Raw genomic sequence first — 27,192 nt, 5'->3', positions numbered from 1 at the left:
TGATGATCCTCGCATCACATGCTCACTTCTCTAAACATGCAGCTTGCGGTGCAACATGCTCATCGCTTTACTCAGAAATTACTGAGTCACGCCTAGGAAGTGTGATGTTTCCAGGTCAAAGGACAGCACACACACCAGCACACACCCTTATCGAAACACATTTGAAATATAATTTATTGCACAACATAAGATCAACATAAAGTGGCACGATACCCATTTCAATCCTGTTAACATCAGAACAAAATAAAATTTAAAAAAAAGACAAAGGAAGTCCTTACAAAATGCTCACACCTTCTGATTATGATCCATCGTTTTAACTTTAGAACAAAATGGCCATAAAATTGCAGGAATGCCAGTCCGAAACTGCATAGATTTCAAAATTTAAAAAAAAAAAAAAAAAAAAAGACAGACACTTCTTTAATATGGCACAGAAAAATCCAATCAGGCCTTGGCTACTCATACTTGTCAGGAGCCCATCAACTTCCACACTGTCCCAGTGACTTACAGGTGGCTCAGTGCATCAGAACAGGGAAATTCCCATTTCAAAAGAGGAAAGCACTGATCATGAACATGTTCTTGGAAATTAAGTGTCAAGCCAAATTTTAAATTGTCTTTTGCAGATATAGAGGTTTCAAACAGAATATGATTTTATATTAAGTCCAATATTTGTTTTTTGAAAGAAAACATTCCATAAGCCTCATTTACAGTAGCAACTTATTATTAAAACATTTTGGGAGCAGGCGTGTGTCACTGTAAAAACCTCATCATGGAGGTGCAATGAAAGAAAAACTATACAAAAACAAATTACATGATAGTCACAGTCATTTGTTTAAGATACTATTTACATCTTTGACCTCATTTTTCATATCATATAACAACCTAAACTCCTGTTTCATTGTGGTTTCGGAGTCATCCACATTACTGATTAGATTAGCTGTCATCATTCATCATCAATGGATATTAATTTCAGGGTTTTGGTGGGCATGGGCTATCCTCTCTCTTATTGCTGCATGGCTCATATTTTGATAACTGGTTTCATAGTATTTGTTGGCAATAATCTATAATCATATCTACTGTGGCTGCATCAACTACATCATAAAACCAAACCACTGTGAAATGTGTGACACTTGACATAAATATCTGCCATTTGAAAAGTGGCATACATGATACAAAAACCATCCCTAGAGAGCTACAGTATGTACAGTATGACAGTGAGAACTGGCAGCAGTGAGTAAGATATCAAAAAATGAATCATAGGTTGATGGCACAAATGTTCAGAAGTCTGTTTGTGATCCCCTTGCCTCACCTTACCTGAACCTCGAGTAAACATACACATGTTGATGTACATTACAGCATAAATACAAACCCAGCCAATGGTCAAGAGAAGAACGGCACAAAAGCATGCTAACTGGTTTCAAAATCAACTCTTATAGTAAGTCAAAAACACAGTTTTATTAGGGTTACCTGATCAAAGTTTTACAGTTTTTATTAGGGCCGCCTGGTTGCATATTTTTATGGTCACAATAGCTGTGAGGTGAATTTAAAAAAAAAAAAAAAAAAAAAAAAAAACCTTTTGAATCCTTCAGCAAACAGTAACGGGTTTACCTGTCCTGCCTACTAACTAACATGATGTTTACTGGGGAGATGGTGTAGTTTAATTGTGAATTTTGAACAGTTGACTGTTTAGGAACTAAAACCGAGGAGAGCCTGTTGATAATAAAACAGTATATACATAGACAGCAGTAAAGAAATGTGATTTGTTTGGCACAGAACACAGCAGGCTTTTACTCTCAGAGTTTTCCTGCCATGAACTTGAGTTGGATATTAAACAGTAATATGATTGGTGTGGTAGCCGTATCAGCCTCTTAGTAGGTCACATAAATGTTTGATGAAAGTTACCCCATTTATGCCTCTCAGGAAATGAGATGGTAACTATCAAAACTGCTCTGTACTGCCACCACGAAAGCGCTGATTATTTTCAGTGCAACTTTCCACTTAGATCAAAGTCAGTCAAAACAACAAGCATTCAAACACTGCCTGCATCAAAATCATTTTTAATCATCGAGGTTGGATCCAGCAGGCCACGATGGCCGATTCAGCGTATGTCAAGAAATACAGCTAGAAAAAGAAGGGATAAACAAGAGATAAAGGCCTCAAATTTTAATTGAAATTTCCTATTTTTCAGCATTAACAGAACCTGCCTGTAGAGTATATTCACCCTGGCACTACCATGATATTGATTCTAACAACCTTGCCTATTGATAATCACAGGAAAAATGAAGAAAAGGAGGAACTTTTGTCTGCCACCGAGCAAAACCATGAACCACAGGACGCATATTGTCCGAGTAAACATAAATAAAGATGCAAAGTAGAGTTCCAGAGCTGAGTTATTTGGAGACACTTTGAAGAAGCAGCACTTGAGAAAACTGGAGAGATACTGAAAGTCAGACAGAAATAGTGAAAGAGAGGAAAGAGGCAGAAGGGAGATAAAGGATGTTTTAAGAAGAGACAGACTTTCCTTTGGCTCCTGAGCCACAGTGGCAGTGCTCTTCTGTGGGCGGAAAAGGTACCAGACGAGGGTAAAGAGACACGACAGAAGAGGAAAAGAGGGAGGTGTTGCTAAACAGCTCATGCCTGACTGAAATATCCTCCCTTGACCTTCTCTCCTCAACAGGAGGCTTCTTCTTTTCCCTCTTGCTCCGTCTGTAGATCCTGATTCGGTTCCTCCCACATCAGTTGCACCTCTCAAAAACATTTACCCGCAAGTGTAGTCCCTCAATCAAATCAAGAGTTTGTCCAGCAAGAGTTCTCCTCTTACAGCTTTGAACCTCATGCCTGCAGGAGAACTTAAAGTAAACAGTGAGTGCTCTCAGACAGGAGGTTCTCCAGGTTCTCCTGCAGCAGTTCCTTAATGGCACAGAGGGGATTTCTGCCGGTTTCGATTTCGGTTTTGCTTCCACAGAAGAATCTCAAGTTCCTCCCCAGATGAGTTTCACAGTCTCAGATCCTCTCACAGGCGTTCCTCTGAGGTCGGTTAGTGCAGATCGTTCTGTGTTGAGGTTCTCCCCCTCAGGTTCGGTTCAGTGTGTGGTTCTATAGGTTCTCCCCAGGCTGATACTGGGGTTCTGTGGAGGTGAAGTAGTCCTCTAGGAAGCCCTGCAGGTACTCAAATGTAGGCCTCTCCTCTGGGTCCTTCCTCCAGCAGGAAAGCATGAGCTCGTGTAAGGAGCTGGGGCACTCTGCTGGGCAGGGCATCCTGTAGCCGCGCTCCACCTTGGTCGAGCACCTCACGATTCACCATTCCTGCCGAGAGGAGCAGGAGGTTAAATTCAGGGACAGACAGAGCTTCTTCTACTGATACAATCAGTCATTTTAAAGGTGCTGTTTATAAGTTTTGTTTGCCACTGAACGAAGTTTCTTGCCAGGAGCAGGTGGTGCTGACGGTGAATTACCAAGAGCTTAAGTATTGTAAGAGGTTAGAATTCACCCTCTGAGCAGCGCTACCTCTTCAGAACAGTCTGGACACTACACTGAGATGCTATTGGAGAGTGACGAGATGGGCTGGCCAGGCAAAGGCTAACTGGTTAATGTCTTAACTTCAGTAGAAGAAAAGAAGAGATAGAAGCAGAACCAAAACACCAACAACCACCTGTGGACACAGCTCTTGGCGAGTAAAGGAATGAAGTTTGATGCTGAACTAGCAATGTTTCATCCAGACTGGTAGGTAAATAGCGCTTAATGCTACCACTGGCTATGTAGCAATAGCTAAAACTTACATACCTCCTTTCATACAGTAAATCTGATGGATGAAATTAATTGCAAAAAATAATTTAAAAAATTAATTTGCAAAACATCAACATCAAAAATACTGGTTTTGTGACAATGAATACTTGATGTAAGACAAGAAATAGCACCAAGCTGGAGCCAGAGGATTTTTGCTTGGAAAAATGAAGATTAATTTTCTTTCGATCCATGAATCATTTAATTGACTAATTGTTGCCATCCAACTGGATTGTTTGAGGATATTTTGACAAAGAAACACTTGTCTAAGTGGAGAGATTGTGCTTGTCTTTGTTGGTTAGTGGAGGCCTTACCTGGATAAGGGACTCTGCCTTTAGTTGCCAGCTCTGTGAGCAACACACCAAAGGACCAGACATCTGACTTGATGGTGAAGCGACCGTACAAAGCTGCCTCCGGTGCTGTCCATTTGATTGGGAATTTAGCTCCTGGACCATAGGGATTTAAAAAACAGTTGCAAGTAAGTAAAATGCTGTAGAGTAAAATAAACATGCTCAGATTTTAGAACATGTCTTTCCAATTCTTTAGTGTTCAGTTTTCATCTTTGTGGCACCAATATCATATCTGTTTAGGTTTTTTTCGTGTGTCTGCTGTTTTCTATTAATATAAACAAAAGAATAATCTGTTGTGGAAAGAGGTAGTGTGGACTCACCCTGTCTTGCAGTGTACTCGTTGTCTTCAATGAGTCTTGCCAGACCAAAGTCAGCCACTTTACACACCAGGTTATCTCCCACTAGGATGTTGGCGGCACGCAGGTCTCTGTGGACATAGTTCATCCTCTCCACGTAGGCCATACCCGCTGCAATCTGACATTGTTTTCAGATAATACCAAAATATTTAGTCTATGGGTGGTAATACCCACAATAAACGGAGCACAATAAACCATAATGTGACTGAATCTCATGTAATTTTACCTGAGCGGCCATGTCTACAAGCTGAGGCAGACGAAGCATCTTTCCTGCTTCCCCTTTAAGGAAGTCCAATAGGCTACCTGTGACCAAAACAACAGTATTTAGGAAAACTACAAGTGCACACAAAGTTTAAGCGGTCATCTATATGTGCTTGTGAGCAAATTACTGTCACAAATATATAGTTGGAGCCGACTATTGTTAAGAGATTTTTAGATAGTAGTGCTATAGAAAAAGCTCTGGCAGTGCACTTGTTAAAGAGCCAATTAATCACCATAACAACCAGCCCAGACAGGCTCCTGAAATCCCTGAGTCATGCAGAGGGCAGTGTCCCCTGTCTGTCACTGTGAAAGGACTTTATTTAAGTAAATCCTTCCTGTTGTGTGTGTAGATGACAGAAAGTAAGTGGACTGTTCAGTGCTTCAGAGCAACCTGTTCGGTGGCTATGTTTAAGTTAAGGAGATGTTTTGTGTTAAGTCAGTCCCCTCTTTGCCTGTTTTGTTACTTGGTGGTTACCAATGATAATATCAGCTATGGCTAGAGAGCCTTCCTCAGTAATTAAGTTACATAGAAACTGCCAGACTTCATGTTGCACATTCAGTATTTTGGATGAGCTTGTGTAAAATTTCACATACTGCAAACTGCTGAGTTAGTTGATTTATCTTATCTGTGTATTCAATTTGGATTCAGGTTTGTATTTCTTGTGTATGTCTTGCTTAACCCTGTTTTAGACAATAAATACACTGTGGGAGACAAAAAGACTGTAAGACTGTACACCTTTTTTTCATTTAACAAAAGGAGTTCTGTTAATTGTCTCAACAAAAAGGATCTGTACAAAACATTCGCCTAAATCAAACTGGCAGAATTTTTATTCAAAACTGTCTGATCAAGAATAACTAACAAGAAATAATTAAATTATGAATCTGTCCAAGCATTTAATCCACATTTAGCACTTAACAGCATGATACTATAATGTTAAAAAGTACTGAAGCCGGTGGATACCGAGCCCTAAGTTACAGTCTTTATCCTGCATTACCTTGGCTCATATACTCTGTCACAATGTAGATGGGCTCCTCAGACACCACAGCATACAGCTGGACCAACTTCTCATGCCTCAGCTTCTTCATGACCTGTGCTTCCTGAAGAAAGGCCTCTGGAGACATAGTGCCAGGCTTTAGGGTCTTGATGGCTACTCGCGTTGTACCATTCCATGTACCTGTCAGAAAACACAGCGTTGTGAGTTTGGCGTATTACTTCTTTAATAAACCTCCTGATCTCCTCCTGACATAATGTAGACTTAAAGGAACTGTTTGCAATTTTAGGAAATACATTTATTCACTCTTGTCAAGAGTTACATGAGAAGATCAATCCCATCATCATATCTGCCCATTAATATGAAAAGCAGCTGGTTAGCTTAGCTTAGCATAAGGACTGTAAACAGAGGGAAACCGCTTGCCTGGCTCTGTCCAGTGGTAAGAAATCCACCTACAGGTACCCTTATAGCACACTAATTGATATATACCTTATTTAATCTGTACAACAAACTACAGGTCTGGGGGTTCTAATTGTACTCCCACTGGACATTTCCCTGCCGTATATTTAATAGACTGATATCAATCCTCTCATTTAACTCTCCACAAGGAAGCAAATAAGTACATTGCCCAAAACATTAAACTGCTGCTCTGATAAGAAATCAATTAGCTATGACAGCTTTTACCAGGATTTAACTCATCAATACACTTCAAGAAAAGAGAAATGCACCCTGACATTTTGCACATTCATTGTTAAACCTGTTTGAGGGATTCATTTAATTTCCCCAGAAGGAAGTGGAGTGTAGTACTAACCCATCCAGACTTCTCCAAAGCAGCCCTGTCCCAGTTTAAGGTCGAGGCGTAGGGACTCTCGGGGGATCTCCCAGGCGTCCCTGGCCAGTCCCTGGGTCTGAGGTTTGGCCACGGGACACACGTCCGTCAAAGCATGGCACAGCCCATCAGAGTGCTCTGAAAGAGGTAGACAATGAATGAGGAAGGGCAGGGTAAGGGCAACAGCATCATAAAAAGGTTAAATATCACAGCTATTAACATTTCTTAACAGTTAGAAAGTGTGTCTGATGACTCACTACGGTAGTGGAAGACTAGCTGCTGTAGGCTGGTGAACTGGGTGCGGGAGGTGATGTAGAAACCTCCGCTATCCAGCTTCCTGATCTTATAATGTTTGACATTCAGGCCTTTGGTGTTATCATAATCCAGCACTGACAGGCAATATGCCCCTGTGAACAAGAAAAGACAACAGACAGGGACAGGTTAGAACAATAAAACCAGGCATATCTGGGCCTGTATGACAGCTGCACTCTGGAGTTTCCTAGCAGCTGTGCTGGGCAAGTCCCTGTTGGTCCCTTTAGGGTAAGCCTTTATGTCCTTGTCCATGGCCCACTGCTAAGTTAAGTCTGATTTTAACAATTTTAATTAACTTGTTTTTTACAGAGACCTTCCAGAAAACTTGATTTCACTAGCATTTAAACAAACCAAAAAGTAACAATGCATAATAAAAAACAAACTTTTAGTTGTTGACAGGAATCAGGCTCATATAACTGCGTATTAAGAGGTGATTCAAAAGATTGAACAGACTTAGCAAATCTAAGCTCCACAGAGAGGTTGTACCACAGTAATGGAAAATGAAAAATCAATCATCTTTGATCTGGACTTTTGCTGATAGATGTTCACTAGTCCTTCCTTGTCAGAAAGAAAATCCAGTGCAGGTAAGACACACTTCCCACAGATTTCACTCACAGAACTGAGAGTATATCAACCAGAGGTACTTGATTTCAACATGATCATCACAGTAATATTCCAGCAGCTTAACCACATCTTCTAAGCAGATAGACATTACTGACTACAAAGTACACAAATACAGATACCCTTACTACTGCTTAAATTAAATTCTTTTCTATTATTATCAACATTTGTGCAGTCCTTCACACTACGTATAGACACAGCTGCAACAGTAACCATTTTACTGGTTACTGTACATTTTTCTGTAAGATGAAAGCAGAAGAAAACCTCTAACAAAAGCTTAGATGATGGATTTTCAGCTCCCATGATTAGACATCTGAAGTAGGTCAAGACTTGTGTGCTTGTATCCTGAGACCCACAAATGATCAGATGTGTGTCTTGCAGAGTCTGACTTGATTTACACTTTATACAACATAAGAGCGGCAGGCTTCTGCTCATCTGTCACACTGTGAACCTAATATTTGACATCTAATACAGGACACACTCAGAGGCCAACACACCTCCTGCCAGAGCTCCTCCTATTCTCCCTGATCCTCCCCCTTTCCTAAGAATCTCCCCCTTTACTGTTGCCCCCCCCCCCCGGCATGTGTGTGTGTGTGTTGGGAGTACAGAGACGTATAGCCAGGGGGGAAATCCAGCACCCTCCTAGGCTGACCTAGTTCTGGCAGAGTGATTCACCCCTATCCATTCACAAGCCCCACTCCACTCTGCGCTTCTTTTCCTTTTTCCCCACATTTCCTCCAAAACAACCCCCTGAAGAGTCCACCTACGTCATAGGGACCAGATCTCACTCTAGACTTTCAGAGAAAGATACAAAACTCTGCCACAAGCCCAGAGAACAAAGATTATAGCGCCATACGCCTGTGTGAAAGTTAACAAATGACTTAATTACGAGGCTCTGCCTCTTAAATTGAGTCCCAGAAGAACAATTTATTTCAAAGTAAGATCACAATCTGCTGCATGGCCTAAGCTCCAGGGACACAGAGAAAGTGTCATGACTTCCTTTGAGTTTTTTTTTATTAAACATGTTCTGTAGAGAGATGTTTCTTTGATAATGTACGCATTTGCTAACGACATGGTACTCTGTGAGGAAACACAATTCAAAGGCTCCGTCTGTTGCTCAGTTACAGTCATTGAGCATTTTGCAACTTAATTAGGGCTGAAACAAATGACTGTTGTCATCGATTAATAATTGCTGTTTTTTTCATGATTAATTGGTTCATCTATATAATATTTAGAAAAACATAGCCAGGTGATGACTAGCTGTTCCCAAATGAGAGGCTGGAACAAGAGACTGTTTGGCATTTTTGCTTGATAAATGACTGAAATAATTAATCAATTATGCAATTTTGCTATGTAAACTTTATTCTCAGCAACATACTTGTAATACACAATGTAATTATTGCATAATTTACTTTTCAGACAAATGGCTTTATATTGATAAACAATAATTCTTGTACGCCTAAAGTCCTAAAATGATAATTTATGGTAAAAAAAAAAAAAAAAAAAAAAATTAACCAGTTTACTTTATATTTTAAATTTTCTGTGCATTAAATAGCTTTTGGAAAAATGTGTGGAAAATATGTGGAAAACCAAGTAAAAACCCTGACACGCCCTGTGCTGAAAACTTGTTGGTTACATAAACATCAGGCTCTTTGTGTTACATAATAGACATGATAGATAATTATGACCAGACACTGAGAAAGGCAGAAGAGCTAATAGGACCATCTTGTTAACGACTGTAGTGCAGTCTCTGCAGTGACGCAAACGTCTGCTCTCTCACCTTTAGTGGTCTCGCTCTCCCTCACCAAGAAGGTTCCTCGTCTGTTCTGTAGGTTCAAAAGGAGCCTCTCTGAGTCACGCCGAGTGATCTTCCCAAAATACCACCTGCCAAAGTGGGCCACGGAGAATAAGATCAGTAGGAAGCAGAGACACAGTTAGAGTGAAAATGTAGAAGACTGTATAGGATGATTTTATATATATATATATATATATATATATATATATATATATGTGAGAGGAGCATCTCTATACTCTCTATATTAGCTTGTAGAAACAGTCTGGTTTTGTGTGCATCACCATAATACAACGAGAGTAAAACTACATTCAGGTTCTGCACTGAAAATGACTTTAAATCTCTGTACGGGGGAAAAAACTGCAAAACAAACTGCAGGAGTGAAACAAGGAGGGAATAATGTACTCTTCTGCTTGGATGGAGTCGGATGGAGCCACATAGTTGCTGGGGATATAACCACTCTCGCCTGTCGTCAGGGAGCGAGCGAGCCACCAGTCCCCTTCTCTGTGAGAGAAAGAGAGAGGGAGACAGAACGAGACAGTCAACAAACAGAAAACTGACTGAGGTAGCTATTAACATTTCCTGGATTAATGATCTGCTAGTTTAACAGATATAATGGCTGAAGAACGGAATAAATCCAATGAAAAGCCCAAAACCAACAAATTTTCATATACTTGCTGACTTTCCTACTTTGTCTGTGGGATTCAGTCCCATGCCAACTGGTTCCTACTGAAGATGCAAATCTTTAAGAATGGGACACAAATATATAGTTTCATTCTTTCAAAAAGGTTACATTTTACCAACAGCTGGGCATTGTAGTTTTCAGCAAAAGTTACTCAAACAAGAGTATATACTGTATTTGTTACACTTCACTAAATGTTGGATACATTTTGCTAGCTAGTGAGCATTTACGGCACCTAAAGAGCATGGCTGCGGTTGAGTAGTCCTTTTTGCTTAGGAAGGCTCCTAACTGAGTGAAATGACCCGGAAGTATCAAAGTGGCAGCCGTGACAAAAGCTGGCTGAATTCTCTAAATGCTTAGGAAAGGTACTTCATTGTTTCCTTTCTCCTTTGCCATAGGGTACACTGGACCATCCTTTCTGAAGGGAAAGGAGATAATGACGTCCCGCAATTGCTTGCAGCAGCGACATTTAAAATGACCCACATCAATAACATCTGCTGTCGCATTATTACGTAGCCAAGTGTAAGGGCAGTTGGATCCTCTTAGCACAGGAGTTGTCTTCTCCTAAGTCCTTATGAATTCTACCTCACATCTCTCCTTTACCTAATGACATTTTCCACTGGGGTCAAGGAAAAGTGGTTGGAATGGACATAGTCTACGGCACAGAGGAATAAGACACGTAAGACTCTGGCTGTACATTTATTTTGTAGGATCAAGTCATTTATGTTTGTGATCTTTTCATTGGATTTGTTGCTAATATGGAAAATGTAAGACATTACCAGACTCGTTTGAACATAAACGTAGCTGCACAATAGGATCCATACAGTGTGTTTTCACTTGACATGTCTTAGTGAGAAAGCCTATAACTGAAACTTGACTGACCCGTAATGTTCTTTACAAAAAGGAGACGTTTAAGAACTGGGGTTATACAAAATACAAATTTCATTCAACACCTAATTGAATAGAATGATGTGAAGAAAAACACATTGTTAAGAGAGGAAACAGGCAGACATAGGCAACCTTTTATTTCACTTGTAGTCCCCCAGTTTACATTTAAGGCCTTTAAACTGTATATCTACGACTATACAAAATAAATTAGAGCAAAAAGTCACTTTGGATCTCTAATATAATTCAGTTCAATTACACTTGAGCTTGATCAGACTAATCCGAGCAGGGACTGTGAACAAGAGGTTGCGTGAGATTTTTATTTAAATTTTTTTGCATTGAGTATTACTGACCTGAAGCTGTACTTTTTCCTAGGAGAAACCATGAAGCATGAGAAAGAAAGAGAGGGGGAGAGATAACAGACACAGCAGACACATCAAAACACAGCAAGGAGACACAGCGAGGCAAGCAGCACGGCACAGACAGATAGCAGAGGAGCTGGATATGCTGTGGGACTACACAGTGGGGCTGCACCAACTGCAGGGTTTTCTTAAGTTTTAAAAGTTCCACTTTCCGTTTCAGTTTATAATATTTTTAGTAATTCTACAAAAGACGCATCTCTTATTTACTTTCCATTAATGCTCAAATCCTCACATCATGAGGGATTTTCTGGACTCAGAGATGCAGTCTCACTGCTTTCATTTCTTCTTCTGCTTCTTCTGCTTTCAATTCATTAGTTGCATTAAAAATATATACAAAAACTTCCACGCACCAATTAGTGTTTGGTAATGTAGATGCTTTACTTCTTCATTGTACAATATTAATTAAGAATTAATTTATTATTTTTTCAGCCTCGCTGTGTAGTGCCAGACTATATATAAAGAACAGCAGACCAGACTTATGGCAAGAAGTTATGGAAATAGTGCATAGGAAAAGACAAAAAACAGCACTGTTCTGATCTGCTTTAACTTGTAAACAGCAGCTTTTATATACACATGATCATTTTCCACTCTCTACTACTGAAATATAAGTTCTGTTCTTTCTAACTAAATCACACCACAATACAGACAGACTTCGACACGTGCCGATATCCAACAGAAAAACATTTTTTTTAGGTGTTATCTGTTTGGAGGAAAGGAATGTAAGTGCTGTTATTACAGGCTCTCTATAAAGTTTCTCAAAGATTACGATGATGACAGTCACCCCTGTGAATGTGTTTGCAAAGTGCTGCTTCAGTCAACAGACGGGGAGTATCAGACTCTGCTGTCTGGATTGTTCCACAGTTATTGACTCCCACCGTGTTCATTCACATACACGACTGTGCACGCTCACGCGCACGAGTGCATCAACAAATCTGTTCATTTCGTGAAGAAAGACAGATGACTTGATTCTTACGTGTTGTTGACAATCTGCAGCCTGTCGCCTTTCCTAAAGGTCAGATCAGATGCTGTCCGTGACTCATAGTCATACAGCGCCACAAATGTAGTGACACCTCCTGCAAGAAACAACACATACACACAAGCACGCGCACGCACGCGCACACACACACACATACACACACACACACACATATGTATTTAGGGAACAATGTAATTTAAGACAATGGTACTTCCCTCTGTGCCCTATTCAGATTAACTTCCATAATCCAACTTCCAGAATGCAAGTCTGGCCCTTGATAATAATTTGCTCTATCTGCTGTAAAGCTATAAATCTATTTTGCCTCTGTTCCATATCTGTATAAAACAATTTACCAAAGCCTAATGAGAAATATCGACATTCAGAGTGCTTGTGACCGATTGTCCATGAAGGACAAAGGCATCATATCAGTGGTTTTCTATTTTCTGTGTAGCTTTTCACCCCTTCCTTTTAATGAACCTGTGATCTAAACCTGGGAACTCTCCAGCTAATCATCGATCGGGTCATTAGATGCCCAGCAGGAGGAGGCGGCCAACAGAGCCGCTCCTCATACACCAGCAGCCTCTCCACTCTCTGGATGGAGCAACATTAACCAAACCATCTGGCCAGTCTAGACACATTACAGCTTAATGTCAGAATCTGGACAGTGTGACACAACAAACTCCAAAGTCAAGGAGAAGGTTTCAAGTCTGTTTGACAGCTGATGGTGGGAAAAGAAACAGATTTCAAATGTTTTTTCTGCATATATGTGACTCTTTTGATCAAGTCTGTGGGCCACCTGAAGAGATAAGTCAAGATTGCTTTGGTTCTACTTTGTTTAAAGAAGCAGTTCAACATTTTGGGAAAGATACTTTTCGCAGAGAATTAGCTTACAAGATTGATAACACATCTGTGTGTTAAATATGAAGCTGGGGTGAGGAAGTTGTTCACTGAGCTCTGGACTGGAAACAAGGAAACCGCTAACCTGGTTGTGTCCAAAGGTTAAAAAAAAAAAAAAAATCCACCTCCCAGTAAGCTTATTGTTGGTACTGTTGTTACATAGTGATTAATGTTCTATAGTATTTCCACACCTTACCAGTCTCACAATAGGTTTCCTACCTGACAGAGGTCCTCTCTGAGGCGAAGTGACCGTGCCTGTGTGGTCCACCCCTCCAAAAAGAGCCAGCTCAGGAGTGTTCGTTGGGGCATGCTGGTGCTGCCCTTGATGCCCCCGCCTTCCTGTTCCGACGGCAGGACTCCTGTTAGGGGTTTGGGTCTGCTGGGCGGGGCCCAGGTGGTGGAAGTGCCCGCTGTCTGAGCCTGTGCCGATGGTGCCGTCCAGGCTCATGGAGCGCTGGCCCGGCTCCTTGGGCTTGCTCTTGCCCGCCCCCATGTGCAGACCTGGGATGAGAGCCAGTGATGAGTAAGGATGCAGCACTTTAAGTCTCATAGAATAAAAAACAAGGCCTCCTCTAGGTTGTTCAATTCAATTCAATTTTATTTATATAGCGCCATATCACAACAAAAGTCATCTCAAGGCACTTTTCATATAGAGCAGGTCTAGACCATACTCTTTAAAATAGGTATTTACAGAGAGAGACCCAACAAATCCCACCACGAGCAAGCACTAGGCGACAGCTTTGTGTCATTTCAATGCCAGAGGAAATGATTAGTTGACCAGCAGAAAAAATAATCCAATTATAAACAAATTATTTTAATAATTGATAATTTATCAATTATCCTCTGGTTTTAACTTCTCCAATGTGACAATTTGCTGCTTCCCCCTGTTTTATATCATTCTAGTTTAAATATAAGACATTTAAATTAAACACCTTAGACTCTGAGAAACTAGGATGGGCAATCCTTTTCCATTTTCTAGCAATTTACAGACAAACTTGATTAGGTATACAAATAATCAACAATCAATAAGAAAATCAGTCATTAGTTGCTGCTCTAATAAAATTATTTTTGTACATCCTTAGAGCAAAATCACAACCTTTCCACTGGTTTTAGGTTTTGGGGAAACTCAACTAACCTCTGCTATCATATAAAACCCACAAGTCTACTTTAATTCCAGCAGGAGTAACATGACTTACAGGAGGGCACTAGGATGTCAGTCTACTTTTAAACCCTTATTAATATTTAAATTAAATCTGACCCACACATCTTGTTTCATGTGGAAAAATGTCCTCTATAAAACTACTGTTTTAATTCATCCTGACAGGACACAAAAGCTGTTAAAAAAAGAAAGAAAGAAAAAAAAAAAAAACTACATTCAGGAACAGGAACTGACCCTGTTTCAGTTTCTATTCATTGACCTTCCTCTACCAAAGATTCCTCTTAGCACTGTGTGGTCTGAGCTTCAGATTCACTTTTGCTTTCCTAATCTACCATAGACTATCCTTGGAGCTGTTCCAGGTTCAGTTAGAACCGTTTAACGTGCAAATACTCTGAGACCAGGACACCTAGAAACAGTCAACACACATACATTCAAGGTCATTCCTATCTGTTGATTCAATCTGCACTGAATCAATAAGCATCTACATGGGACACAAAGCCTCCAACAAAGGAGTGCTAGTGCTGGTGAACTGACAAGGACAGAAACTGTTTGGTCTTTGACAGGTAAGTACTGTTTACCGCCGCTTCTCCTCTCCATCCTGATGTCAAACTGTGGCCTGATAAATGCAACAAGTCAAGAGCGCATTGTCATCATGAGCGCAGACAAAGACAAGCACGCTCAGACAGTCAAGTGCAGCCACCGAAAGCTGGAGTGCCGTGTTCACAAACCAAGTCCAATCCTCCCCTCAAGGCGCTGTAGAGTGACTCACTGTGAGACCGGCTATTTCAGGCCAGCTGAAACAGAGACAGTCATACACACATGAAACAGCCTTGTTCCTTTGAGAATAGAGGCACTCTCAGTTCCAGACAGTGTATGCGCCATGTGTGTAGGCGTGTATGTGTGTGTGTGTGTGTGTGTGTGTGTGTGTGTGTGTGTGTGTGTGTTTATGTGCATGAGCAGCTGTTCCTTGGTCTCTGGGAAACAGGGCTCTGTCACACACTCAGCCACAGTTGCGTCTCACATCCTTTTTCCAACACATGCATGTATCCATGTAAGTGTTTCCAACACACTTGTGTGAGTCTGATAGACAGTACAGGGGATGGTTATTAACAGACCATGAGAAAGGAACTGGAAGTGGCTTGAAAAAGAATGTGTAGGTGGTTGTTGTATGCTGCATGGACAGCTGAGGCTTAGTGGGTGTTTTAAGTGTAATGTGCAGGCAGAACATAATGACACAGGTATGGGAATTCTCCAAGACACAGAAGGATCCCACTGCACTGTGGAGAAGTGTGGGCGTGTGAGCTGCTCAGAGTGCGTGAAGGTACACGAGCATGAGTGATTTCGAGCACACATGTACAGTCATGCAAGCTTTGATTCAGCTCCTGCCAGGATGTAATCTCGCACACTGGGGGGGTAACGTATCCCATGGTGCAGCACTGAGTCACACAGAGATTGGCCCATGCGGCTGCAGAAAGAGATGGACAGGACTGTGTGAATTGTGTGACCAGTAAACCACTTGATTTGGCTGGCTAGTCTGGATGTTAGTAACAGGACTTTGTGGCCAGATGCTACTGCCACATACATGTACCAGCTCACTGAAGATCGGGGAAAACCCAGATGTCTAAAGAACAAAACCTGAGTGGGATGAAGTGGGATGGGACCGCAGTATGATGGGTTGCAGATCTTAGTAGATTTTAAACAGTAATGGAGGCACTTATGCAACAGATATATTTAGCAGTCCACGTAATCAATATATGCAAACAAGGTGCTTGAATCTGAGCAACGATGACTGTAAAACAATCGTCTTCAAACAGCCAGTGCTACTTAAAAACTAGATGATCATGAGTATTTTTGGATGGAATTTACCTTTAAGCAACTGCAACATCTTCACATGCTGTTCTATCAGTGGCTCGATTTAGAAAAGACATCATACAAATAGCTGAAACCTTTCTGAATCTCAAGTTTCTTCAGCTCGACCGACACTTACTAATTAAGGGCAAAACTCCTACTATTACTACAGTGTTGCTTAGTGACCAAAACTAAGTCCAAAGGGACAGCAAAACATCAAATGTGTTGCAACTCTATACCTGTGAATTCAAAACATGTTATGTAACTAAACCTAAACAGATGGGTCACTGCATCTATAGATGTACAGATATATGAATGAGTGGACATAGCAAAATAGCAATTTTTGAACTGACAAATTTAACATCTCTGTCAACGCTGCTTCTACTGCTACATACTCAAAGTATGTAGTGAGCATGACATGCTAATGTGAAATATTGCTAGTTGCATTTCCACATAGTACTGATGTATCGCTTTTTTAAACATTTCCTCAGGCAAGAATGATTATTTTTGTGATTTTACCGTTATTTTATATGCGCTCGTTATATAGGTAGTCAGTTGCTGTCAGTTAATGTAAGTTATGCTTCTGTCATAATAATGGTGTGATCTTACAACCTAGTGAGCACTTGGCTACAAGTTCTGTATAAATTCATAGATTTAAATCTAAAACATGATAGAACATCTAAAAATAGGTTGGAGGTTGGGCAAGTGAGCCAGGGCAAGCGATTTTTCAAACAAGCGAAATATCGCTCAGCCTATACGCTGACGCACAGCAGGTTAGGACATCTTCATTGGGAAACACTGAAACAATCTGATGTTCGCTCCCTTGCTCATCCACATCACGTCCAGTTAGGAGTCAGTGTTAGGGTATGCAACTTTACTAATCATTTTCTCTATAAAACATAAGAAAACTTTGAAAAATGCCCATTGCAATTTCCTAAAACCTTATTATAATGTTGCTTTATCCAACCAACAATGCAAAACCCCAAAATATTGAATTTACTATAGTGTAAGATCAAGGAAAGCAGCAAAATCTCATAAGGATTTACTCTTCTTCAACTGATTAACTGACACTGATTAATTTGGAAAGTACTAATATCGTCCTCATGGACAGCTCAGCAGGGCAAGTGCTCAGCAGAACAGGACATTTCAGCCCTGATCCTCTGGCTGAGGGAAAGTCAAGTCAATGTGGAAAAGTGACTAATCATCAAGTTTAAGCACACACTGATGAGGAGAGGTAATGATCCTTGACCAGCACTGCAAACATATCCCAATACAGTGATGGCAGAATTCATGTCCTTTGAGAGTCACAGTGCACAAAGTGTCCAGCACTTATCGACTGGCTCTCTCCAGGACACTGCACAAACACCAGAGTACCCTTGAAAGCCTCAGAGTCTGTATATGTAAACAACAGAGCTAGCACTGTAGCTAAACCTCACGCCTTTTCCTAATATGGTGTCAAGAGTGCCCTTATATCGAGAAGTGCTAACATGTGACTGCTTCTAACACTGCAAATGGAGGATAATGAATGGCAGAAGTATACAGGACAGCTATATGTCTAATTGGGAAAATATATAGATTTTGTAAAGTCAAAGATAGAGAGGAAGGAGACATAAAAAGATGGAAAAACTGGGAGATGTAGAGGGATTTCAATTGCTTGTGAGTTTTTCCATCCAAAAAGGAACAGGGAGGAATGTGGGAGAACCAGATTGCACCACACCGCTACGACTGCCAGAGACTCCAACAAGAACAGGCACCTGAGCAGTGGGAGGGCGGGATGGGAGGAAGGAAGCGAGGAGGGAGATGAGGAGGAAGATGAGGTGGGGGCGGTGGGGGGGTAACAAAGAAGCTCTATTTTTCTGGTTTCCCGGGACATAAATCAAAAAGCTTATTACAAGAGAGACTCTTGTGGCTTTACATCTGGCATTATATCATCATCATATATTATAAATCATTTATTCAGTTTTAAATCAAAATTAACACATTAACTTTTTTTCACTGTATTGGTGGATATATGTTAAGCCTTTTCTGTTTGTGATTATTTCTAATTTGATTTCACTTAATTTAAAGCAGTAATAGATGCATTTCTAGTATGAAAGGTACTGTAAAAATAAAATTATGTAACATATGGTTTAAATAATGTCCAAAAGAGTGATACACCACACACACATGCTGACTATGTGAATTGCAGCTGTGCCTAGTTGTGTTGTAAGAAGGGAGATTCGAAGGATTAGATGAGAATCGTGGCAAATAGAGGTTTCGTTCACAGGCTGTTCTCTGAGTGGTATTTATTTCAGAACCACAATGTTCAAGAGCACTTCAATATCCTTAGTACATTCATCACTAACCTCACATTCTCAGTGTTGACTGAGTCTTATAAAATCTATAAAACCTTCTCAGCTTCTCATGAAGTGAATGCTGGGTGTGAGAGGGAAATACTGTAGAGAAAGGGGGAGTAAAGGAAGTGAGCCTAGATGCCTGAAAGGAATGTAAGTTAATAAAGCATGCAAGTCCTAACACCTTTCAGGTAAAGTAAACTGCATCACATCAGGCCAATATTTTCATTATGTGTCATTTCAACATGTGCTCCAGTCTGTCTTGGAAAATGGCAAAAACCCACAGTCATGGTCATTCTGAATTAGATTCCTGAATTAAAGGACTGGTTCACAGTTTTTAAAGTCTGTACCCTGGAGCAGTTCTTGGTTGCTGTAATTGTTCCTCTTGTCCATACTGGCAATAAAAAGATCCCATTTTGATTCCAATGCAAGTAATGGAGATCGAAATCAGTCCTCACTCAATGTAAAAATATGTTTTTAAGTTCAGGCAAAACTAATTTAAGCCTTTGGTATTCTGAGTTTGTCACATCAAGTGGGTGTCTACCAAAGTTACAGTATTTTCAGCTATGTTTGTCGCATGGCTACAAGGATAGCAAGGTCCACCCAGTGGTCACTCCACCATTTTGGTCTAGACTGAGATTCCTCAACAGCTACAGGACATATTATTTATGATCTTCAGGTGATTAACCCTACCAATTTTAGTGATCCCATGGCTTTTTCTCATACCTCTTGATGTGTGTGGCTTTGACTGAAATGTTAAAATGAACTATCAGAAACTTTGGCACATATGTTCACATTCCCCTTGCGATAAATTGTAATCTCTTTGGTGGTCCCTTAACCTTACATCTAGCATTAGCCATCAGGTCAAAATGTTAATTTGACCAAATACTTGCAAAACTACTGACACTCCCATCAGCCTGAGCTGTACTGTGTGTTTACAACTAGTGAGCAAATTCTGGTACATTAACAGGATAAACTAAGATGGTGAACATGGTAAACATTATATCAGCTATACATCAGCACATGTGGCCAAGTACAGTTTCAGAGAGCCGCTACCATAGTTGTAGAGTCCATCCACCATAGCTCAACAAGAACTTATTGTTCAGGAAAAACAATGAGGAAGCTGGGTGCTGAAATGATGTAACTTTGGAAGATACCCATTTGATTATACTAACTCAGACTGCTGAAGCCTCCGATCAGCTTTGGCTAAAATGAATTCATTTTTGCACAGAACAAGGACTGTGGATTTTTTTCTCTTAAATCTCATCAGGAGGGAATCTCTTCATAGCACACATGGACAAGAATGAATTAGGTTTAACGTGTGAGCGCTGTATTAAGATAGACTCTGCGTTTTTCAAGACTATCTTTTAAATCTTTTTTAAATGCATGATGATCAGTCAATTTTGTGCTCCAGGGCACAGCGCCTTTATTTCAGGCCCACCAATTATCTGCAGTGTTATCTGTGGAGAAAATTAAGTGTCTGACTTCTAATTTCCTCGTATAATACAAACAGAATGAACAATTAGCCTAAATAAGTTCCAGAGAATTCCGTTTCAACGTGCTGTGTTTAAGTGCAACCTATATGTTACAGCATTAAAAAGTTTCCAACTATGATTTTGCAGTGTTTGTTTCCTCACGTTTCTGCTGCCTAATCAACATTTGTAATCCTCCATCTGAGGCTGAGCACACTAGCTGTACATTTCTGTTCAGGCACATAAGCACATTTGGCCATGACAAACCTCACTGAGTCACAACAGACGGTAACAGTTGCCACTGCGCTGCAGCGAGAGAAGGAGCTCAAGCCAATGTTTCAGTCAAATGGGAAAATTACAGTTTGCCCAGGGGAGGGGGGGCAAGGGAGGAGGAGCAATGATGGTATGTTCAAGATCAAAATGAGAGGAAATGTGCACATTAGCGTCACTGTCTTATCCTGCTATATGCTGGATGATAACATGGAACAGTGCAGTCCACGTACATGCATAATACACAGATCATCTATATATAGCCTGCATCTGAGAGAGAAGTGGGCAGTTGATTTAAAAAGTACCACAGAAAAGACAATGCAGTCACCTAACACTTAACAAGTCTTGTCCCATCTGAGTAACTGTCACTTCCTGAATCAGATCTTCCCTGTTGTCTTTTTCCCAAATCATCTCTTAACCCCACACAATCTGAAAAGTCTGAGCCTTTGTCTAGCTGTCCCATCTCATGTACCCTCTTCCTCAGTGACAAACACACAGAGAACAGGTGAAGAAGGAGGGAAGGAAGAGGAATAGAGGGGGGATTTGTGGCACTCAGCTGATAAAAACCCACTTCCGTTTTCTGTCCATCTTTAACTGCTGGCTCTGGCTGCAAGTGATCCAGGCTACAAGAAATGGCTGCTACAGCATGATTAATTCTATGAAGGAGGGCAAAGGGTGGGGAAGGATGACACAAAGGCTGTTTCATGTCAGAGGTGCCACACTTTTAGAAAGCGATTAACTCTACAAATTCACAGGTCTTTTCATTCATCACAGCACATAATCTCAACTTAATCCTCTCTTTGTGTTACACAGGATGTTAATGTAATGTAATGTAATGTAATGTAATGCAATACATATTCTCTCCCCAAACATGCTGTATCTTGGAGCTTATTTTATAAAAATGGCTCAAATGGGAACATTTTTTTTAAAATAGTAAACTGAATATCTGTGGGTTCTGAGCGGTTGACTGACAAGACATGAAGATGCAACCTTGAGCTCTGAGTACTTGTAATGGATGTTTTTTCAGTATCTGCTAACATTTCATAGATTGAACAATTAATCAAGACAACACTTGGTAGATTAATCAATAATTAAAGTAGTCCTTAGTGGCAGCCCTAACACCAACATCAATCTTTTACTGCCCTCTGAAAGGGAACATTGTGCATTTTGATCCACTGTTCTCTCTGCTTGTAAAATATCATTTGAGAGGAAGGAACAATCACTTTCAACCAGGATACAACAAGATATCTGAATGTTTTTTCTAATGCTATATTGACCTCATGCTTATCAGATAAGGCTAACGTGTCATTGCATTCTCTGTGGTTGTCTAGTGGTAAAAAAAAAATCTAATGTTGAGCTTTCCCATGTTTCATGTGTCTCAATCATAGCAAACACGAATCCACCGTCATATGGAAATTAGCTGGAATGTGTCCAAAGCCCAAAACCAACTGTAAATAGATTAGCCACATAATTAAAATTCTATTTCCACGGGATTAAACACCAGTTGTTGTCAGCAAAGCTGCTTTCAAAGAAACAAGGGGTGGGGTAGTAGCTGCCTACAGGAGTAGCAGCTGTCAAGATGATAACGTCTTTGCTATGGGAATGATTTAAAAAAAAAAAAAAAAAGTCCGTGTTTGCCAAACTGATCCCCATTAAGCACGTAAACAGGGATTTGTGAATGGATAAAAGGCGACAATGCTGCTGTGGCTGTCGTAGGCATACAGCGCATATGCGGCCTGATGAATCAAAACAGGTGCTGTTACAGCTCCATTTTGAATTTCGATGGTTTGTTGGGATTATTTTCCGTGCGCAGTCGATTTACCGCGTCTTCCCATGAGTATATTTGGTCGTGACAAAGATTTTTTTTTTAATGGCATTTGAACGTGGTTTGCTTTTTGTGTGGGTTGTAGTAAATCGTCAACAACATAGCCCTCCTGGCAAAGACTGAGTGGCACTCAGCAAATGTGCGAGCAACACTGACTGAATGGCCTGTGCAACAATGAAATACAAGTCAGTGTGAGGGGGGTATCATTAGACGCTGTGTGTAAAACATCCGTATAGGGAAAAATACGCAGCCACAAACCAAAACCTCTGTTGGTGATTCCGAAAGAAATTACATTTTCTTGTATTAAAACGTCACAAGCTTTAATTAACTCACCTTTGACGCGTCTGGAGATTCAGCCCAAAAATCAGAGACGCGCAGCGAGGAACCGTGTTAAATCCGTATGGCTGTCCTCATTAGAGAAATAATGGAAGCGGGTGGCCAGTTGCTGTGGAAACCTCGAACCGGCCACGAATCCCATTTAGCGAATTTCAGCAAAATCGCGGAAGGAGGAGGTCATGACGAGGGCTTCCTTCAGGAGCAGAGGGCACAGCTGCCGGGCGGCTGCTGCGGTGGGCCGGACAAACACCAAACCTACGCTGAAGCAGCCTGTTCAGCTGGGAAGAGTCGACGGCGCGGTGAATTCATGCGACGAAGCAGGAGTGGTGTAGTGTGAAGAAGACATGCCTCGTAGGGGGAAAGGCACGGGGTAGTGCATCACTGACGGAATACGGGAGTGCAAATATGACGAGCCTGGATTTTACGCTTTTTACGCAGCAACGGTGGAGTCAGCCGGATTCACGTCGAGTTGCGTAACTCCACGCAAAATAGTAATTTAATTCACCGAGGCGTTGGCAGGCACGACAACACCCCCGTTTAGCTTTTTTTTTTTTTAAGAAAAAAATCATCTCGAGTCACGACCGACCACGTTTTTATTTTTTAAATAAAGTAATCACAACAACACGACACAATTATTTAGAGGTAAACAACTGGCTCGTTTCACCAGAACTCAGCCAGTTACCAGCTGAACCGGTTGCTAAGCGACACGCACTTTACCGTTAGTAGCGATAATTTTGAGCTGTCGCAGTAATAATAAAACGTTACCGTTATGCGAGTGTGAAGCGGCACGGCTTCACACGTGCACGGTAATTAAGAACTCAGTCAATGATAACTGGGGATCGGAACTACTTGCTAGATAACGAGCTGATATGAAATCGTAAATAAACGGAGTAGAGAATGGAGAGCTGAAATAAGAGATCTGGCAGCTTTTGCATTAAATCTAATTTAAATGACTATAAAATAGTTGTCGTTTAGGTTTTTGTGGCTTGATAATTTACAACTTTAATGAATTTAAAATGATCGTCTGCCCCAAATCTCATTAACACAAATGCTTTTTTCAGTCTTGATTGACATTTCCATGTACACTGCTCATACTGGAGCATGCTTTCAACGGCTTTTTGATTTAAAAAAATAAATAAATGGCTGTTAATATAAAAATAACAAACGTAAATGAAATTATAACCTATTAAGTTAGTTTATATCAACTTTTAACTTGATCTTTTATCTTGGTTTCTGTATCCACTGAGTGTTGTCAGTTGTGTCTGAGTATTGTGTAAATATAAACAATTAAGTAATTTCTTTGCAGTTTAACAGTCTATTCTGGTGCCAAAAACACTGTGCTTTAAGAGGAAGTCATGATGTATTTTGCCATGCAAAGGAGTAAATATAAGAACAGGACATGATCTCATTCCAACTCATTAAACCAAACTGAAATTAAACAATAAATATAAACAAGTGAATGACTGCATAATACATTTAATCATCTGTTGTAATCCAAATACAATTCAGTCAATGATATTCAATTATAAAAGAAAATAAATGCAAAACATAGTATAACCATTAAAATATGTGGCAGTCAGCGCAGCCATGGGAATTTTTTCCTTGTAATACTGCGTTGAATGTGAATAGGACACAGTGTCATTCCGGAGTGCCTTGAATTTTTTTATTGTTGTAATATGACATTTGTGTTCCATATACCTGTAGTGGTAACTGCCAAATTTGACTCACTGATGACTACACTACACTCATTCACTCAACAAGTACGCATACATATGCAGACACACATACAGCTGTCTATCGCTTCTTTTTGCTCTCTTTCTTTGGTTTCTGTCGAATCTGAGGTGCCGGTCCTTTAGGTCTCCTCAGCTGTTCAGCAGCCTTTCCATCAGTGGACTCAATCTCCTCCTGTAGAGCAAACACACAAGGCATTAAACACCCTGCAATTTCAAAAGAAATCCTCTGAGTCATTGAAATGTGGCGTGGAAATACATGACTGCTAAGCACGATTAGATAAGTGTGTTTTTTAGAGGTATATGGATTACGCTTTTGCTGACTTGACACTCACACATACAGTATTTGATATTATTTTCCAAGTAAATATAGTCATTAAACAGTGAACTAAAGGATTGGGAATTTGTGATAACAATTAATTATACACTATTAATATAGTTTTTCGGCTTTCAGTTTATCACATAGCTCAGCCTCTAATAATCTAAATTAAATGGGCGGTTGAATGAAATTCAGAATTTTGGGGACACACACACACACCAAACAAAAGAAATTCAGACTTGTTTTAGCACTTTCCCTCTGTCAGCAGTGTTTCTGAGAGCGCAATCTTTCCTTATTGTTCTAGCAGAGAAGAATTACAGCACGATGCTGTAAAGGATGAAATGGCGACATTCTGTGGAGAATAATCAGTGCATCTGATGACAATGTCTGAAAATAGCATAATTAGACAGTGGATTTAATTGCTCTTGTCTATAAATAATCTCTCCTGACAGCTGTTAGTATGGAGATTGAGAAAGTAACCCTTTGTGACTCTGTCTTCAGGGACACTCAAAAATAAGATATTCGGTGACACTCTTCCTAACTGACGTCTGCTTTCTCTGCATCACAGAGAGATTAAGTGGTAAAATTCTGCAAGATTTTTATAGTAGAACCTGTTAATCTGACAAGCCACAGAGCAAATTTCTCATAGTATTTCTTTAAAATATCCAAACAGAGAATATGTGATTGAATAAGGAAATCATAAACTACCATAGCATGATATATATTGACAATCTTCGTTATGTGAAGTCAGATGTGTCTCATAAAGCAAACAGTCATTTGCACAGACTAAAGACTAGAAAGCCTACTAACTGAACTTGGTTGTATAGTGTCACTGCACAGTCTCAGAACTGTGATATTTTCTTGAGCTCAGTAAACTGCACTCTTAGATGGAGTGATCCAGAGAAGGTCAATGTCTAAATATGGCCTCTGGTCCAAGACACAAGTGTGTGGAAAGTGTTTTTGACACCTTTTAGGCAATCTATCAGAAACAAAATTGTTCTATTTTTAACCATAACACTGAGCAGCAATCGACTGGAATCATACTGAGTCATACTGAGAAAAAATGAGCAGCATTCAAACCCCCTCATTAAGAGTCTGTGTACGTTTCTGAAATTGGTGTGGGAACTTTCTCTGAGTACAACCAAACCTATAATTTGACTAAGCAACTGATTGATACTATCTTCGTTCCTGACCCGTAAATTACTGCCAAAATCTATTTTTTCACTATTCAAATCCTATAGTAAGGTGAAAACAAAACAGCGGTTCAATCTGATCTGGCAAAGTTGATTAATGTGAGAAGAATGTAGATGTGATGATCTGAATTCAACTGCAAAATTTGTAGCATGTAAATACCCATTATTATGTAGACATCTGATGTTATCTATCAAAGAAAAAAATAACATAAAAAATAATGGGAAAGTCAGTGATTCAACAGAGATGCTCAAATAAAAAAAAATGTAATACTAAGTTGGCAAGTACATCAAAGAAAGTAGTTTTTGTGATGGTGCAAGAAAAAAAAGGTAAAGGGTTTTGTGTACAGTGACATTTTGACCAATCTCTGTGTTGTGTTGACTTCAACACAAGACCTGTTTCCCTCCTCCTCTTGATGTCTATGTACCTGTTCATGTCCCTTGGATGTGGGGAAGATGACAGCCAGGATGCAGATGAGTTGGAAGATGGCGCCCAGGAACAACCCGTACCGCAGTACACTCTCTAGAAAGGTAGGCTCAGGGACATCTGGAGGAGACAGGTCCAGCTCTGCAGACATGATGCTGCTAATTGGCTCAGTGACCTCTCTGTGTAAATGAGTACATTTAGCAGAAGGTCAACAATACGCCAGTGATTACAAAAAGTTGTGTATGGAGGGGTCACTGAGGAAGTTTCATGGGATCTGAGACAAAATGGAGAACATATCTGCGAAATGTATTTCCCTGTGTCAATGAAGCTATAGTCCCACCTACACTGATACAATTACACTGATACAAAAGTTAAATGCAAAGCACGTGTAAAATTAAAGCTGTAATTAATGAGTATCTTATTTATTGATGAATCTGCATGTTCTCTTCTCAATTAACTGACAGCCTCCAAATGGCCGTTGATGAACCAAAAAAACATCACTCAGTACAATAACTTTCAGTATGTTTACTTTCGTATGTATCATAAGTTGGTCTAAAAATAAACCGACTCAACTATTATATAAAAATATTGGCAATTCATTTTCTTTCAGTCGACAAATCAGCTGATCAGGTATGCTGCAGCTCTACTTAATATTACACATTCATTCATGGTAAAGATTATCCTCCAAAAAAATCAAAAGCCATCTTCTACTCTGATGAAAAGAGTTACTGTATTATTAATGTGGTTACATCTAGCCGTTACAACGTAGCAAAACACTGCTACATTCTTAAATACATAGATTTAAGCTACGCACAGATACGTTGCCATTTTACGTCCGTGTGGAAGAAAACCTTACCTGTGCCGAGAATATTTATCTCTTCTTCTTCGTTATATGAATGTAAATATCAAAGTCAGGGCAAGAAAATACATAAGACTGCGAAAAGCTTTCAAGAAAAATGCTAATTTAGCTTACAAAGGAAGGGGGGAAAAAACCACAATAGCAGTTTCCCGGAAGTGATGTCATAAAACTCCGATTCGCTTCCGACCTGGCAAATGATTGATTTGAAAATATCGCCCCCTGAAGTTCGCATGAGATATCGACACAAAAACTGCTCAACAGCGGATATA

At 40.1% G+C, this 27,192-nt stretch overlaps 2 protein-coding genes across 2 annotated transcripts; both read right to left on the bottom strand.

Annotated features, from left to right (window-relative positions):
• Positions 1-147: 147 nt before the first annotated feature.
• LOC108873557 (proto-oncogene tyrosine-protein kinase Src-like) lies at positions 148-22,833 on the bottom strand. Its single transcript, XM_018661812.2, is given in 13 exon segments — positions 148-3,273; positions 3,275-3,303; positions 4,095-4,226; positions 4,451-4,604; positions 4,713-4,789; positions 5,743-5,922; positions 6,551-6,706; positions 6,826-6,975; positions 9,282-9,385; positions 9,699-9,797; positions 12,256-12,355; positions 13,375-13,656; positions 22,396-22,833. Coding segments are annotated over 12 exon segments (1,635 nt in total). The 5' UTR covers positions 13,649-13,656; positions 22,396-22,833; the 3' UTR covers positions 148-3,093.
• Positions 22,834-23,858: 1,025 nt separating this feature from the next.
• manbal (mannosidase beta like) lies at positions 23,859-27,089 on the bottom strand. The gene is made up of 3 exons (XM_018661813.2): positions 26,921-27,089; positions 26,066-26,243; positions 23,859-24,303 (listed from the first exon to the last, which is right to left on the bottom strand). Exons 2-3 carry the CDS (start codon positions 26,213-26,215, stop codon positions 24,193-24,195), a joined length of 261 nt encoding a protein of 86 aa, XP_018517329.1. The 5' UTR covers positions 26,216-26,243; positions 26,921-27,089; the 3' UTR covers positions 23,859-24,192.
• Positions 27,090-27,192: the final 103 nt, after the last annotated feature.

Source organism: Lates calcarifer, linkage group LG12, assembly GCF_001640805.2.
Source record: "Lates calcarifer isolate ASB-BC8 linkage group LG12, TLL_Latcal_v3, whole genome shotgun sequence".
Taxonomy (NCBI): domain Eukaryota; kingdom Metazoa; phylum Chordata; class Actinopteri; family Centropomidae; genus Lates; species Lates calcarifer.
The sequence above is the reverse complement of the archived record's forward strand: the minus strand, read 5'-3'. Positions and strand labels throughout refer to the sequence as shown.

Bases quoted from the DNA above. Each gene is read 5' to 3' on its own strand.
- manbal (XM_018661813.2), bottom strand. From the start codon at position 26,215: ATGTCTGCAGAGCTGGACCTGTCTCCTCCAGATGTCCCTGAGCCTACC. The intron at 24,304-26,065 runs GTACATAGACAT...TTTGCTCTACAG, and splicing joins CATCCAAGGGACATGAACAG to GAGGAGATTGAGTCCACTGA.